The sequence below is a fragment of the Leopardus geoffroyi genome, chromosome A2 (genome assembly GCF_018350155.1).
Source record: "Leopardus geoffroyi isolate Oge1 chromosome A2, O.geoffroyi_Oge1_pat1.0, whole genome shotgun sequence".
NCBI classification, from domain to species: Eukaryota; Metazoa; Chordata; class Mammalia; order Carnivora; family Felidae; genus Leopardus; species Leopardus geoffroyi.
Genome location: NC_059331.1, coordinates 65795146 through 65812338, shown reverse-complemented (window position 1 = coordinate 65812338; position 17193 = coordinate 65795146). Strand labels below are relative to the sequence as shown.

The 17193-nt window shown below is 55.1% G+C and overlaps 1 protein-coding gene across 3 annotated transcripts in view; it reads left to right on the top strand.

The window, feature by feature from the left end:
- The window catches only part of DDC (dopa decarboxylase), an 85575-nt gene that overhangs the window by 17382 nt on the left and 51000 nt on the right, over positions 1 to 17193 (top strand). For all 3 annotated transcript variants that reach the window (XM_045494285.1, XM_045494286.1, XM_045494284.1), the window contains exons 2-6: positions 2113 to 2341; positions 5074 to 5187; positions 7732 to 7851; positions 13393 to 13527; positions 14228 to 14371. In XM_045494285.1, coding sequence (XP_045350241.1) covers positions 2141 to 2341; positions 5074 to 5187; positions 7732 to 7851; positions 13393 to 13527; positions 14228 to 14371 — 714 coding nt within the window. In that variant the 5' untranslated portion in view covers positions 2113 to 2140. The remainder of the gene's footprint in view (positions 1 to 2112; positions 2342 to 5073; positions 5188 to 7731; positions 7852 to 13392; positions 13528 to 14227; positions 14372 to 17193) is intronic.

Genomic DNA, 17193 nt, shown 5'->3' with positions numbered 1-17193 from the left:
GCACCAAGGAATGGAAAGGCACCCTCAGACTGACTCACCTCTGCTAAGATGCCCTCCTGGCGCTAACTTTCGTCAGGCCTCTGTGGGCGTCTTCGTTCGTGCTCACTTCGGCTTGCCGAGCCCAGGTTTAGCGAGGAATCCTGCTAGCCAGCTCGTCGAGGAAGGCTCCACCCTCCATATCTTCTTCCCCCACCCTGGACACCATGCCAGCGTGCTCTGAGGAACATTCCATCTACTTCCTACCTCCCTGTCGGCTGTGAGTCCCCACGTGTCCTGGTGCATTACGAGCTAAGCTCTGTCTCCCTCCCCCGTTGCAATAGTCTTGAAAAAAATCTTCTTGCGTTTAACAAGTGTCCAGGGAATCATTTCTCTTTACCACCTTTTACCTCATACAAATTGTCAAAAAATAAAAAAATTAAAAAAAAATCCACAGACACCCAGCATGGACCGCGGGCAACAATGGAAGACGTTCTGGAGTTGTGACCCCAGGTTCACCGCTGTGCTGTGTGCAGAGGGCCTAGAATCACCCCCCATCCAGCACTTACTCCCCTGGGCAAGTCAGTCGTGAATTGTAAAGCTTTCAACTATGGACAGGATTCAGAAATGCATCCCTTGCTCAGCACACAGTGGTCTCCTGCAAATACAGGGAACGTTCTGGAAGGACATGCATCAGAATTCCGAGGGGCGGGATTCCGGGTGAATAGTTTTCTCTGTGTCGTCCCAGTTTCCTGCTTTGATCTCACGTGTGCAAATTCACCTACTTGCTAAAACCCGTCTGTAGTCCCCAAATCAACGCTCCTGGCGCTTTCCTGACCGCTCCGAACACGCACGCGTGTAGCCCGATGACACACTTGAGGTGCTCGGTGTGGTCGTTTCCCGCTGGGGTGACCCGCCCTCCGCCTTCCTGTGTCAACCAGGGGTCTGTGTTGTGCGAAACCTTTTGTGTTATTAACGCTTCTGTGTTATTCTTGGTAGTGCCGCCGTTTACGAAATGGCTCAGAGAGAAGGTGCTGGAGCTGGGCGTAGGGGTTCTCCATGTTCAAGGTGCCGTGCGCCTTCGGGAGAAAACGCCTGTGTTAGGGAAGCTTCGTTCAGGTATGAGTTACAGAGCAGCTGGCCATGAGTCCAAACTTAGCAAATCAATCAATGTCAAATCCAGTGTCTCTAAGAAACACATAAAGGGGCGCCTGGGTGGCTCGGTTGGTCGAGCGTCCAACTCTTGGTTTCTGCTCAGGTCACGATCCCAGGGTTGTGGGAAGGAGCCAAGAGGAGCCTGCTTAAGATTTCCTCTCTCTCTCCCTGCTCTCGCTCTCTCTCTCTCTAATACTATATATATATATGTATATTTCTTATAACATAATTATGTAACATGATGTATTGATTGGTTGACAAATGTGACCTGAGACGCAAGACCTTCACCCTGCGTTTCCCCTCGGGAACGGTCCCGTGTTCTCTAAGTCAGTGTCCACAGAGACTTTGTGGAACCTAGGTACCACGAGTACCCAGAATCGCCCGCGTTTTACTGACATCGTGAGGGAGGACAGCACTGTGTTTGAGAAGCAGGTTGCATACAGGAGTGCGGTCCCTGCTGGGCTGGCATCGTAAGGAAGCAGACCCTAGCTGATGGGAACTTGCGCCCCCCGGGCTCCGGGCCGAGGGCCTGACGTGTGCCGGGAGTGCACCTCCACGCCTTCCTGAGGGGTCGGCATTGCCGTGTGTGTCTCTCGTGCGGGCAGAGAAGCTCAGAAGGTTACGCTCGCTTGTCCCTGTCCGCTGGCTCGCAAGGGTCGAGGCCGGACTTGGTGGGTCAGCGGTCGTCATCAAGGTTGGGATGGGCCAGGAAAACGGTGTGTACTTCCCGCCCCTTTCACTGCCGCAGACGATGAAAAGTCGGGAGTGGCTGGCGAGCGGTAGAACCAGCGGGCTGCCGCCGTGTCCAAATCCGGTGGTGCGTCCACCCATTTGGACACGGAGGGAGGTGCTCCTGACCCGGGATCTGGGGGTTTCCGTCGCTGCCCAGGTGGTCCTAGCAGTCAGCTTGCTGGTAACTGCCTGACCCCAGTTGAGACGCCGTCCTGTTTGTTAACTGATTTATTTTCTCTCGCGGTGAAGGTCCTGCCCCTGGCGGAGCCCATGCACCATGAACTCAAGTGAATTCCGGAGGAGAGGAAAGGAGATGACGGACTTCGTGGCGGACTACTTGGACGGCATCGAGGGACGCCAGGTCTACCCCGACGTGCAGCCTGGCTACCTTCGGTCGCTGGTCCCCTCTACTGCCCCCGAGGAGCCAGACGCGTTTGAGGACATCATCAATGACGTTGAGAGGATAATCATGCCAGGGGTAAGTGTGTCCCCAAGGCTGGAAGAAGGGAGGGCTAGCCGTGAAGTAGCACCTACTGGGCACGGGGCAGGTCACACGTGCTATTCTCCCTGGTCCTCACAGCCCCCTTGCTGGAGAGAGACTTATCATTTCTACTTTGTAGCTGAGGCAACTGACGCCCAGAGAGGTTAGGCAATCAGCCTGAGGTCACACAGCTAGTGAGCTGTGGAGCCAGGACCGCCACCCAGATGGTGTGGGCTCCAAGGGCAGTGAGTATTCTTCCCCCCCCCCCCACCCCATCCCCCTGTAAGCCCCAGGTCAGGTCCCACTCCGAGCCCCTGGTACATGCGTGTGAGTCATACGACCTTTGGAGGACACAGGGCCCTGGTGGCTGTTTTCAAGGAAGTTCAGATTGAAGCACATTCCTAATATTCTTGTGTTTAGCAGACGGCACATATCTATTTCACTGGAGATGCGGGAAGCATCTGTTTCTGTGCAGACCCCTGTCCCCTGAAGCCAGTGCGTCCCAGGGCCACTGACCCGGGGCAGGGCTGCTCCTCAAGACCGAGAGCGCCTCTTTCAGACCCGCTGCTCACTTCTCATTCTCCCAGGGGTTTCCTTTGACATTTGTGCTTGGAGGCAAGTGCAGGATCCCAAATCTCGCCCTGAGGTTGTGCAAACACGCTGAGCCCCTCCAGGGGAGGTGTGGTTAAATGTCAGGCCGAGAGGGCGCTCCTGCCAAATGTGCAAACACCTGGGGGCTGAGCGGCTCAGACAACAGAGGTTTGCTTCTGGGGCTGGGCCAGCGGATTTGATTCTTGGGGAGGATTCTCCCCCGGGCTTGAGGATGGCCTCCTTCTGGGCACATTTTCACCTGGCCTTTCCTCCTTGCGCAGGCCCCACCTCGGGGTCCAATGGAGCCCTAATTGCGCTCCAGAGGCCCCACTCCTAAGACCATCACAGTGCGTGTTAGGGCTTTGGCACAGGAATCTGGGGGCACAAACATGCCATCCATGGGGAAGGTGGGAGACAGCGGAACGTGAAGTCTTGGTATGAAGGGGGCGTTCAGTGTGCAGAGCCGCGCTGGGCAGTGCAAGGTCCTGGGTCCCTGGGTGGGATTCCAGCCCTCCCAGTGCTCTGTGCGGTTGCAGGGAAAGGAGGTGAGGTCCTGCGGGGTGGGGGTGGGGGGACTCCGTCTGCAGGTCTGCAGAGCGAGTGCAGGAACGTCCATCTCGGGCGTGGGTGCGAGCTTGAGCTGGGAGGCAAAACAAAATCTTTCCTGTCCTTGGCCAGGTGTCCGGGCCGGCAGGGAGGGCACCCAGGGAAGGGCCTCCACGGGGCACTTATCAGTTGCAAAGGCATTGACTTAAAAGAGAGCATTAGGTTAATTTCTTTCCTGGCCCGGAGTGTTTCCTTCTTTCTTCTGATTCTTCAAAGAAATGAAAATGTTTTCCGGGCCCCTAAAATTTTCGTGGGGCCTGGACACTGGGCCCGTCTCAGCGCCACCACCAGCCTCGGTTGCCTGACCGCCACCACCCACCCCCAGGCTGGGGCTGTGCTCAGCTTCTCACTCGCTCCAGACCATCCACCGTCTTTCACCGTCCCGCCGGCTGGCTTCTCCGTGGCTCTGCTGAGAGCCCCCGGCCACCCCCGCCCCCACCCCAGGCTGAATCGCCTCGTTCTCCCCGGACTCCTGCTGCTCGTGTCCGTCCCTCCACCCCTCAGTGCTCCAGGCGCGTCCCCACAGCCCCCTCGTCCTCCTCAGGTGCTCGCCTGCGCTCAGCATGCAGACGTGGGGTGGCCTTGGTGGCTGTGGGACCCGTCTTAAGTCCCCAGGAGTCTGCACAGATCCTGTCGGCCGCTCCCAGTTCTCTGAGAGCTCCTGGGCAGCGACCTGCCCGATCAGGGGGTCTCTTGTGTCACGGGGGACCCTGTGGCCAGTTAGTAACTAGTTCCTTAAGGAAACGGGGTTTGCATTTTGCCTCAGACCACGAAAGTGACTCGTGTTGACAGAACACCTCCTCCACCTTTGGGGGTTCGGAGGCAGGCCACGAGAAGGGTAGAGGCGGAAACGCCCCGGTATTCCTTTTGTTTCCACCTGAGGGGCTGTTGGGGGCTCTGAGAGGGGCGGTCACCGGCCTGGGGTAACCCAGAAAATCAGACCAGCCGCCCGATTTGCAGTCCTGGGCGCTTTCAACATCCCTGCATTTGCCGCGGGCTGGATGGGGCGGTGCTGGGGTTGGGGGCGGCTGGGGGGCTGGGTCATGTCTCCTGGACACTGATAAAGAGGTGACAACCCCAAGTAGAGACTCCGTGACAATCCCTAGGGGTACAGGGCGTCTTGAGGGCTTTATTCTTTCTGTTGTCGCATGACAGGCATGTCAGCAGCAAGAACAAATTAAAGGAGCAAGAAGGGCCCCTCCCCCATCTTCTTCCCAAACTCTGGGGTATTCCCAGCCAGTCCTGCACGCTCGCCCCTAGATGTCCCCACTCCCAGTGGCCTTGCTGAGCCGCGGCTCCCCTGATGGGACGTGCCCTTGCACATCTGCTCCCTTCCCCCTGACACCTCGGCCCCGGGCCCCCCCAGCAAGCCTGGAACAGAAGAGACGAGGGGTGCAGGGGTGATGGAGCCATGGCTGCTGGAGGGGGCGGCTTGCGTCAGAGACGGAGGAGGAGCGGGGCCAGCTGAAGAATCCTGGAAATGAGGGGCCCTGGGTCCTCCTCACGTGGGGCTGGGCTCTGTCTCCACGCAGGTGACACACTGGCACAGCCCCTACTTCTTTGCCTACTTCCCCACGGCCAACTCGTACCCGGCCATGCTCGCGGACATGCTGTGCGGGGCCATCGGCTGCATCGGCTTCTCCTGGGTGAGCTCGGGGGGCTCCTGGGGGGGCTCCTGGCAGTGGTGGGGGATCTGCCGTGGGGACCAGCCACCTGTGGGGAGCGGAGAAGGATCCAGCCCTGGACAGAGTGACCCCTAAGGGACTTAGGGACACAGGGAGGTACAGCCTCCTTTCCCGGAAGGGTGGCCGTAAGAATTCAAACCGCAGCCCAGACCCTGGAGTGTCTGCAGCCCAAGCCTGGGAATGTGCATTCTGCCAAGCATCCCAGAGCATTTCTGTGAACTCTGCAGCTGCCGGGGTCCTGGCCCATCTGTTGGCAGCCAGGGCTGCCGTGCCCGGAGATGCCCCCTCCAGCCCATCACAAGTGGGCAGCGACACAGGGCAGGTGGCCCTGGAAATGGGGCCAGCCCGGCATCTGTGCCAGCTGTCCCAGGGCCCCCGTATCTGGGGACAGAATGCCAGTGGAGCGGTGGGGCCTGCTCTTGCCTGTGGCTCCCTGCCCCCAGCTCTGGAGCTGCTGGAAGGATTCAGCTAGAGCCGTGCGCTGACTGCCTCAGGGGCCCCGGGCTGCCCACACCAAGCCGACATCTTCCAAGGTCAGGGTCTTCCGTTGGCCTTCTGGGTCCAGAGTGCCACCTGGCTCGTGCCTTGCAGCTGAGTGGACGCATGGGCGCTGACTAGTGCCGGACTTGGCCTTGAGCATGTGAAGGAGGCGTTAGTTTGCGAACGAGCCGGGCCAAGCAGCAGGACCCAGCACCTGCCGGCTCGCCACTCCGGCAGGCTTGCTGTTTAGACGGGGGCGTCTGTCCAACCGTAGTTGCTGGGGGAGGAAGTCAGCCGCCCAGGAAGGATTGCGGGGGAGCCATCCCTGGCTCCCCTGCCGGGGGTCTCTGGACCGTCCCTCCGCAGGTGCCCCGAGGCCTTCCTCTGCCCCCGGGACAGCAGCCTGGGCACTGACAAGGTGGCCTCGGTGCCCTCCCTGTATCTCTGCCGAGCACACCCCCTTCTGAGGGACGCCTTCTCTTATTAGATGCTGCAGCAGATTTCATTTCCCTTTGCCAGTCCAGAGCCATCGTGTCCCTTCTGGGTGACTCGGCATCTAGCCCACTGCGTGTGCTCTTTCTGAGGACACTCTGATTTCTCTGGAAGCTTGGAGAACCGCCTCCCTGTCCCTCACCTGTACTGGCCAGGACACGGGTTCCTCAGTGAGTGCAGGTTCCCAAGCCTGGAGCTGGTCGTAGCTGGGATGGGGTAGGACCTCCCCCGGGGCTGACCAGCTGGCTGTCACCAGCCGTGCATCATGGTGTACACGTGGCCCTGGCACCCCAGTGAGACCCACCTGGCGAGAGGTGCTCCGTGCATCCTCGGTGGAAACCAGGCCAACCTGCCCCATCCCCTGTGCAATGACAGGGGACAGTCCGGGATGGTAGAGCACCAGCTCGAGCTCCTAAAAGGCAAGGTCAGCGACCTGCCCCGGGGGCTCCCAGAGGGCACAGGCCACCTAGAACCCACCTCCCCAACTCCGTCCAGTCTCACTGCACTCACTTGTGACTACGGAGGAGGGCCCACCGGTGCATCTTTCTAGATCCTTGTGTAAATACACAGATAACTAAACGGGGACACGCAAGGTGCTGGTGGAATGCAGCACAGGACGGTAGGGGCATTATGGGCTCTGCCTTCCTTCCCGGCCATTCTCGCAGGAGTCCTGGGCAGAGAGCACCTGTTTGACGCTCATCCAGGCTTTTGAATAGCGTCTGGGACTGGACTTTTTTTTTTAATGTTTATTTCTTTTTGACAGAGAGAGAGAGAGAGAGAGAGAGGGAGAGAGGGGGAGAGTGTGTGTGCACAAGTGGGGGAGGGGCAGAGAGAGAAGGAGACACAGAACCCGAAGCAGGCTCGAGGCTCTAGGCTCTGAGCTGTCAGCACAAAGCCCGACTCGGGGCTCGAACCCATGAGCCATGAGATCATGACCTGAGCCGAAGTCGGACGCTCAACCAATTGAGCCACCCAGGTGCCCCCGGGGCAGGGGCACTAAACCCATCTGCTCCCGAAATTCTGCAAGACTGGGCCCCTTGCTCTGAGGCCAGCCTCTAGAGATTTGTGGCAGAGAAGGGTGGGTGAGAGGGGGTGACGTCCCCAGGGAGCCGAGTCTGTGGGTGGAGGACGGTGAGGTCACCGAGAGGGCCGCGCAAACCCTTGTCCCTCCTGGGGCACTCTGGGATCTGGGGAGCGTGGCTGCATCCGTCCTTCCAGGGCGAGACAGAACAGGGGTGTGGCGTGTGACGTGGCCAGGGTGGCCCTCGGTGGTGCTTCAGAGCTGGCAGCGTGAGGGGTCCCGCTGTGGTGCTCACTCCGGGGGTCCCCGTCTCGGCTGGACTGCCTCTTCTGCCCGGAACTGCCAGCGGGGAGAGCACAGTAATCCCGCCCAGAGACGGGCCTTTTGAAAATGCTGAAGGCTGTTGTGAAACCGATAGCGTCCAAGGGACAGAATTGAGGAAGCGGGCCGCCTCGCGTCCCCATGGGTCACAGGCCGGCAGGTGGCTGATTCCTTTTCTCCCGCCCTGCTAGGCCGCGAGTCCGGCGTGCACAGAGCTGGAGACGGTGATGATGGACTGGCTGGGGAAGATGCTGAAGCTGCCAGAGGCATTTTTGGCCGGGGAAGCGGGCCAAGGGGGTGGAGTGATCCAGGTAAGGCGGCGGGGGAGGGGCGTCCAGCGTTCCGGGGGGGGGGCTTGGGCTCCACGCCGGGGCCACAGCTGCAGGTGGACGAGAGAGGCCCTTGAACTTCCCGTGCGTCCTCGGACGCCTCCTGGAGAACCAGCATGGCTGAGCCCTTAGGAGCCCTCTGGATCTGGATTTGGGTCCCGGCGGTGTCTGTCACTCCCTCCCCCAGGCTCGGTGGATGGAACAGGGGCGGCCCCTGAACACGAGCGGAGGCTCGCGCAGCGTTCCAGGTGCCTGTCACCAGGTCTGAGCCCTCTGCGGGCATCAGCTCGTCTGATCCTACAAAAGCCTGGGAATCGGGCTGTTTTAACGCCCTTTTACAGGCCGGGAGACTGAGGTGTAGACCCGCAGGTGACCTGCCCGCCAGCCCCTGCCGGGAAGTCCTGGAGCCGGGGTCTGAGCCCACATTTGCCATAGAGCTGTCACCTCCACCACCGCTGAGCGCCGTCTTCTGGGCGGTGAGTGCAGCCGTGACCACGTCCTTCCAAGGCTCCTAGAAACCACTACATCAGTGAGAGCCGAGGTCCCCCGAAGATGCTGCCTTTTCTCCGCACCCTCTAATTCGTTCTCCCCATTGGACAAGTACCACTGACAGCGACCATGTGCCGGGGCGTGCCTCGAGGACATGACGGGTGCAAGTGACAGAGGTCTGTCCCACCAGGAGCCTCAGGACAGATGTCACCGAGGAGACATGGGCTTTGGGCTTTTCTTATTTCCTAGCCTGGACCATGGACTCTGTGGAAGCCACCACCCTCCCTGACTTCATTTTCCTCCAGTCAAGTGCCTGGTCGTGAGATTGAGAATTGAGAGTCAGTTATGGTGGCTGCTATTCTGCCCAGCGGCCCACGGAGACACGGAGACACGGGGGCATGTGTGGGCAGTCAGCCGCTCGCCTGGCCAAAGTCGCAAGGAAGCAAGGGGTCCTGGGACCGCCCACCCAGACGGGGGCTTCTGACCTCCCGCGTGTCAGTTTTCGTTTGCTGCTGTAAATTTTGTTAGCTCCAAACAGCACAGACCTATTATCTTACAATTCTTTTTTTTTTTAATGTTGATTTATTTTTTGAGAGAGATGGAGCATGAGCAGGGGAGGGGCAGAGAGAGAGGGAGACACAGAATCTGAAACAGGCTCCAGGCTCTGAGCTGTCAGCACCGAGCCCGACGCGGGGCTCGAACTCACAGACGGCAAGATCATGACCTGAGCCGAAGTCGGGCTTTGTGCTGACAGCGCAGAGCCTGCTTGGGGTTCTCCTCTCTCTCTCTCTCTCTCTCTCTCTCTGCCCCTCCCCCACTCCCTCTGTCTCTGTCTCTCTCAAACTTAACAAACTTAACAAAATAATAATACTGTACATGACTTACATTGTATCAAATCGTTCCCTTTATCAATAACACGTCAGAAAATACTCTTTTAGGTCAAGGGGTGACAATATTCTAAAAAGATTATCAGCTTCCTCCTGGGGCTGTCCGGGCTAAGTCCAAATTCAGGATTCACGCTCCACCAAAAAAATCAAAATAAAACAAAAATAGAGTGTTTCTGGGGTGTCAGATCTTACAACCAAAGCCATTTCTCATTCCCCTCCTTTCAGCTGTCCAAGATGATTCTCATAATTTGATACTTCTCACCAAGCTTACAAATACCCTGTAATCTCAGCCGTGCCCTTCACACTAATAGCGGCTTTTTGCCGAATGCCCACTATGACCTATACTTATTCCTTGGGCTTCATGTGATCTTTTTTCAACCTCCAAGGGGTGGTGAGGGTTGCTTGCTTTGTTTACTGCAGACATTACTTTTTTGAACGTTTCTTTCTTTTGAGAGAGAGAAAGAGAGGGTGAGCAGGGGAAGGGCAGAGGGAGGGAGAGAGAGAGAATCCCGAGCAGGCTACACGCTGTCAGCACGGAGCCTGTTCGAGCAGGGCTCAAACTCGCAAACCGTGAGCCGAAATCAAGAGTCAGATGCTTGAAGGACTGAGCCACCCAGGCGCCCCAGAGCGTGGATGGCTTTAGTGACGACTTTTTTCATAGGCGAGGAAGCTGGGGCCAAGAATGGGGGCGTGTGGTGTCCTAGGGCACAAGCTCGCCAGAGACAAGGGTAGGATAATGGCGGGCTGGACCCAGGAGCGTCCCTGACCGTTTGCTTGGGTCAGAGTCTCCAGAGGTGTGCATGCTGGCCTGGGTTCAGTCTTTCCATGATCTCTACTTTAAAGACCGTGAGACCCTGGCAATCCCAACATTGCTTGGGGCTAATCCCGGCATCTCTCTGCCCTTGGAGTCAAGTCCTCTTTGGAGCCCAAGTTTTGCAGAATGGAAGCAGACACCCACGTGTGTTTGCAGCAGGAGGCAACTGACAAGGTTGATTGTCTGTAATTTGTGAGGCCCTGGGGAGCACCCCAGCTTGGTGACAGCCGTGGGGCTGGGCTGCGGGGGGAGGCTGCATCCAGCCCCCACCCCCCCCCGCCCCGAGCCACAATCCCAGCTACTAGATGTCAGGCAACAGAGTGACAGTGCAACAGAGTCAGACAGCAAGTCGTCGTGTGAGCTGCCCAAACTGGGCTGGAAAATGGTCTCTTAATTGGGTTTGAAAGCTCTTGTGGAAGAAAAGCCAATGCCTCTCCGTGTGCCGGGTGACACTTGAAAGGACATTTCTGGTCCCAGCGTCGGCTGTCGCAGCATCTCTCTCTGCCGCGTAGCCGGCTTGCCATGGCAACCTTTGTCCGCTGCAGGGAAGAGGTGTCATTACACGGCCTGAGCCCCGGAACAGACCCCCGGCTCCTTCTGCCCGCTCCTCCCTCCGTTGGCTTCCCACAAAGGGCCAGAAATCTGCTCGAATTCCTGATCCACGGCAGGAGCTGGAACGTGTGGGCTGCCCTGGGCCTCTGAGCTCAGGACTCCCCACTGGCAATTTCTCCCGTTGGGCAATTTGTGTGTTCAATCACTTTCGGCTGCGTGGAGGGGGGGACTTTTGTCTCAGCGCAAGGACTGAGAAGAAAGGCGACCCCAGGAGGAATCCGGTTGGTGATTCAAAGCCTTTCATTAGCATGTGGCTCAGGGGAGAACAGAGGTTGCAGGGGGAAGGTGTGTTTCAAGGCCTCAGGCAGAGGGTGCCACACAGGGAGGGGGCTGTGATCCCGCATGAGTGTTGGGGACAGAACCAGGCAGATGGATTCCAGCACCCGGACGCCGTGCCTTTCAAGAAGCTTTGCGCGGTCCACTTCGGACGCGGAGTAGACACTGGACCCAGGAGATACACGCCGTGGGGCGCAGGAGGAAGCCCCCCACCCTGGAGCGGGAGACCCCGTGCCTGCTTTCAGGGAGCTTGGATTCCCTGCTTCTGCCGATCTAGCATCGCCAGCCCATGTTGACTGTTGATTTCGGCTCAGGTCAGGATCTCATGGTTCGTGAGTTCAAGCCCCGCGTCCTGCCCTACACTGACAGCACGGAGCCTGCTTCAAATTCTCTGTCTCCCTCTCTCTCTGCCCCTCCTCCCCCCTCTCAAAATAAATAAACAAACTTAAAAAAATACTACAATAAAATGACCGCTAGTGACAATATGGCCCAAAGAAATGTAAAACCCACCCGAGAGGCCGGGTTAAGAAGATTGTATGTGTATATTTGAGTCCATGCATTTGAGCGGCAAAACTCCGAGTAAATATATTTATGTTCGAACTTCACCTGTCTCCCCGGAGGATCTGAATTGGCTTAAAAGAATAAGTAAAAGCATCGAAATGGTAAAATAGAACAGAAAATCGGGTCAGCGAAGGGAAATGAGGATAAAATGAAGTTAGCGGGGGAAGTTGGCCTAATTATTTTATTGTGTGTTTCTCTGCAAAATTCTCACATCTTACAAATCTCTCATAGTCGACCCAGATCTACCTTCTTTTAATTTTTTTTTTCCTTTCTAACGTTAATACTGTTCAATTTGTTGGTTTCCTCTAGGATTTACTTAAGAGGTGGAGATTATGAGCAGTAGATGGGGGGGCATCGCTTCTAAATGTGGGGCGGCCCCTGTCCCCCTGCCACTTGCTAGAAGTTAGTTCCCCTCTTTCTTAGCATCCATTGTCCCACCTGACAATGACTGAATTTAAAAACAAGGTTCTACCGGGGCACCTGGGTGGCTCAGTCGGCTAAGCGTCTGACATCGGCTCAGATCATGATCTCACAGTTCGTGGGTTCGAGCCCCGCGTTGGTCTCTCTGCTGTCAGCAGGGAGCCCACTTCAGATCCTCTGTCTCCGTCTCTCTGCCTCTCCCCCACTCACGCTCTCTGCCTCTCAAACACTAAAAAAAAATAATTTTTTTAATACATAAAAATAAAAACAGGGTTATTTTGCAAATTCTGTGGAACAGCATGGCGGGTGCTGAGTCCGTGTTATCTTTAACCCACTTGCAGCCCCCAAGGAGTGAAGACTGAGCCTTTCTTTAGTTCTTTGCCAGGGCAAGTTGTTGCATTAGTCCGCTGGGCCGCCCTAACACAACACCACGGACCGGCAGCTTTAACAATAGACATTTGTTGTGTCCCAGTCCCGCAGGCTGGAAGTCGCCATCAGCGAGTGGGGAGCGATGGTTCCTCCTGATGCCTCTCTCCCTGGCTTGTAGAAGGCCGTCTCCTCCCCGTGTCCTCACATGGCCTTTTCTCTGTGTGCATGAATGTCTGGTGACCTATAAGGACACCAGTCGGACCTTTCAACCTAACGACCTCTTCAGACGCCTTATCTCCAAATACGGTTACATTCTGGCGGACTCGGGGTGAGGGCTTCAGCGTGCTGGATTGGGAAGGACGTAACGAACCCTGTGACATTAGTAACCGAGGGAGCATCTCCGAGGGCATTTCTGAATCTGGAGGGAAAGGCATCCCATTTTGTAAACCAATACAAGTTTCTCTGCGCGAGTGGTTGTGAGCACAGCTGGGCTGAGTGGCCGGTACCCTGGGTTCCAGTCTCCTCCTCTGGTGGACGTAGGACCAGCCCTCATTGGCCAGCCTGGGAGAACTCCATGGAAAAATGTATGCAAAGTGGGTCTTGCACTTGCTGCGAGCTGAGTGCTCAGAAAGGCCGGCCAACAGGTTACATAAAATAGACAAAGCAATGAATGATAAAGCTGAATGAATCTTAAGACCTGCGGGCTGGGGGCAACTGGGTGGCTCAGTCGGTTAAGCGTCCGACTTCGGCTCAGGTCGTGATCTCACGGTCTGTGAGTTCAAGCCCCGCGTTGGGCTCTGTGCTGACAGCCTGGAGCCCGGAGTCTGCCTCGGATTCTGTGTCTCCCTCTCCCTCTCTCTGCCCCTCCTGGCTGACGCTCTGTCTCTCTCTCTCTCAAATGTAAATAAAAAAATAAAAAAAGAACTGAAATGATTGTCACAGGTTGTTCCGATCTTTCCTGGGTGAAGGAGGATAAGCTTTGCAATTTCAGACTCATCTTTTAAGAACAGTATGGACAATAATGTCTCCCAGCAGTTTAGAGATTGATTTCTTTGCTGCACTTTGAAGCTCATTTCGACCCTTTCTTTGATCTAGGGAAGTGCCAGTGAGGCCACTCTGATGGCCCTGCTGGCCGCTCGAACCAAAGTGACCCGCCGCCTGCAGGCCGCCTCCCCCGGGCTGACGCAGGGCGCCATCATGGAAAAGCTAGTGGCTTACGCATCGGACCAGGTGAGTGTGTTGGCTGAGCGTGTTGGTCCAAAGCCCCACTGAGTCTCCAAGATCTGAATGTCTTGTTGGAGGTCAAATCAGATCAAAACAATACCATGCAACCTGTCAGTCGTTTTTATAACTGTGCTTGGAGGTGGACGTCCGTTATTTTCTCAGTGTGCCCATGAGGTCTTGGAGGCCCACTGGGGTCACGGGGGAAGGGCCTGGAGTCCCCCCAGGCCCTCAGGTCTTGCGATCCTGCAACTGTTGTCGCCAACTGGGAGCTGGGTCCCCATACCTGAGAGGTCCAGACCCCAGGATGGAGTCAAGTAGGAGACAGTGGAGGTGGGGGCCGCAGGGCAGCGAGGGGGAGCTGGCAGTAAGAACCGGCCTTTCTGGGGGCTCCTGAGACCCGCCATCCAGGAACGATGCTGTGTCGTTGGCTTCTTCGCTCCAGACACCATGCACTGAACTTGGCCCCCGAGCTGCCCAAAGCCCCATGGTAAGAGGAACCCCCAGACAAGAAGCCGGGTGTGCTACCTCTACTTCAGACTTTATTTTGCTGCTCGTTCACTAAACCGCAAAGCGAGATTCCAGAATCAGGTGCAGGGGTGGGGGGGGGGGGCGCTGTGCAGCCCTGGAAGCTCTCTGCAGAGCCAGGGGCTCTGTCTCCCGCACAGAACACGCACGCAAGGATCTAACTCTGCCGCTTTCTTTCCAGGCACACTCCTCCGTGGAAAGAGCCGGATTAATTGGAGGAGTGAAAATGAAAGCCATCCCTTCTGATGGCAAGTTTGCTATGCGTGGTTCTGCCCTGCAGGAAGCTATGGAGAGAGACAAGGCGGAGGGCCTGATTCCTTTCTTTGTAAGTCAACTATGCCTCTTGGGTAGGGCCCCCTGGGGGTCTCAGAGCCCTGCTTGGGTCTGGGGCAGGGTGCCATGCTGGTCACAGGGTAGGCGGTTCATGCATCATCAGCTGACTGCTCCTTGAGGAAGGCTGGAGCATGACTCCATTTACATTTTTTTAATGTTTATTCATTTTTGAGACAGAGAGAGAGAGCAAGCAGGGGAGGGGCAGAGAGGGGGTGAGGGACAGAGGATCCATAGCAGGTTCTGTGCCGACAGCAACGGAGCCCGATGTGGGGCTCAAACTCATGAACTGTGAGATCATGACCCTAGCTCCAGTTGGACGCTCAACTGACTGAGCCACCGAGGCACCCCAGGAGCGTGACTCCCATTTATTTGTGCCTCCGCCTGCCTAGTCTCAGAAAGAAGTAAGCAGAGCACCCAGCCTGGAGGATCCTGGTTAAACCAACAAGCCTTGTTTCTGCTCCTGTTAAATGCGACACCGTATGGTTGTCCCTTGACAGCACTCTGTGCCTTGGTAGGTGCTCTGTCGTGAGGAGGGCATGATGGACCCAGTGAACCACGTTAACAATAAAACACAGAAAGCCTTGGCCACCCAGACCGGTATTCTTAGCAGATACCAAGATGCATCACAAGCGATAGGTTGCAAACCAGCACTGACTAATTCTAGGTAAAATACATAACTGGCCAAATAGCACCAGGTTTTCTTGTGCACAGATGGGCATTTTCTAGCGGGGAAGAAATAGATAGTGTTACAGCGAGAGCCTGGAGTTGTCGCATCCGGTGCGGCCATGGCAGCGTGCAGAGCTGAGGACTGACGCGTCACGCGTGATGACAATTGAGACGTGATCGTGGCCCCAGGCTGGTGGTGTCCAACCTGGCTGTATACTGGAGTTACCGGGGGAGCTCTGAAAACACGGTCACACCTTGGTTTGCGAGCATAATTTGTCCCGGAAACACGCTCGTCATCCAAAGCGCTCATATATCAAAGCGAATTTCAAGAACCTTTACCTCCGTTGTGATCATGTGACGTTCGGCATCACGTACGACTTGTTTCGCAAGACATCGCTCGTTCAGCAAGTTAAAATTTGCTAGAAACATTTGCTCATCTTGTGGAACATTCGCAGAACGAGTTAGGCACAGTCCATGGTGTTACCCTCTACTGATGTCCAGGCCCTGCCCCAGTTACTTTTACCAGAAGTTCTGGAAAGGGAGCTTTTTGAACAAACTGGGGAGATTTTAGAAACAAATCAAGATCCTCAGGTACCTCTTGAACATATCTGAGCATCTCCTACTTGTGAGAACAATCTAGGTGCGACAGACTTTATGGACCTCGTGTGAATCATGCCCACTCTTTTTTATTTAAGAATTAATCTTCGAGACAAGCTTTTATTCTCAAAAAAAAAAAAAAATTGTTTTCATCGATTTGAATCAACCACCACTCGTTGAATACCTAACGTGTGACCTGGGGAAGGCACGGAAGGCATGATTTGATACAAACTTGGATCCCCACTTGTGGAGTTTCCACGGGAATCACTGTAGGAGTGAGCAGATTCAGACGTAGCTGGTGGGAGGGACTGACGGCCAAGGCAGCTGTCAGCCTGCAATAGGCTGAGCCAGAGGTCACCTTAGTCACCCCGTCCTGCTTCATTTTTCCCATCTTGCATGAAATACACGTTTATTTGTATAGTTGTTACTGCCTCCCTCCTTCCACCACACTGTGAGCTACGCGGAGGGCGGGTCTGGTTAATAGTAGCTTTATCCAGCTCCTTGAACCTGCCCTGCCCCTTAGCAGAAGCACAATAAATATTTGTCATATAAAGATTTGGAAGGAAGATCCTTCTAGTTAGAAGGAAAGACTACCTTTAAAATTCCGACAGACAATCTCCTCATGGTCTGAAAGGATTCCTTTTACACAAGGTAAACTTTTCTGCACCTATGCCGTCACTAACTAAGACTCACCAGAATATCCTATCTCGGGAAAAATAAATACATTAAAACCTACTCTTGCAGATTTGAAGAACGAAGGCAATGGAATACACCACATAAAACGATGAGAAGATTTCATTTCATAAAAACCACAGGACTCGTAAACAAAAGGGCAAACTCTGGCAGGAAATACAGTATATATTATAAAGCAAATCTTAAAAGAAGGCTCAGATTTTCAAGAAGTCAAAGGACAACATTCCATTGGGAAAACAGACAAAATAGAAAAACAGTTGGTTCCCAGGTCAAGTCCAAGAAAGTGAGGACACAAAATCAATTTCAATCTTGTAACGACCAGGGCAATGCAACTTGTCTCCTTAGGGACGACTGGGAACATCTCAGCTGTGGCTTATAGACCTGCCCATGGCTTGTTTTATGTTTGATCCCGGGTGTAGTTGACATATTTTGAAGTTTCCGTACCCAGCTGCACACGCGTCTAGAATCGTCAAACCTTCCTGCCGAACGACCCATTCGTCACTGCAAAATGCTCTCTTTATCTCTATGAAATCTGCATACAGTGAGGTCACTGCAGTTACATCCGGTTTCTATGGGTTAGTGGTCAGGGGATATGTTTTCCCAGTGTCTTTCTTTCCTTTCCTGTTCTCTTACACCTAAAATGAGTCTCCTGTGTGCAGGCTACAATTGCTGCTCGTTTTTTTTTTTTTTTTTCTTTTTCATTTGTTTATAAGTCCAACATGATAATTTTTCTCAAATTTGTCCATTTACTTAAAGTAATTGTTGGCACTCTGAAGTGCATAGCTGTCTATCTGGTCCGCCTCTTATATTATGGTTTTTCTCTGCTTTCTTGTCTTTTTTTTTTTTTTAATGTTTATT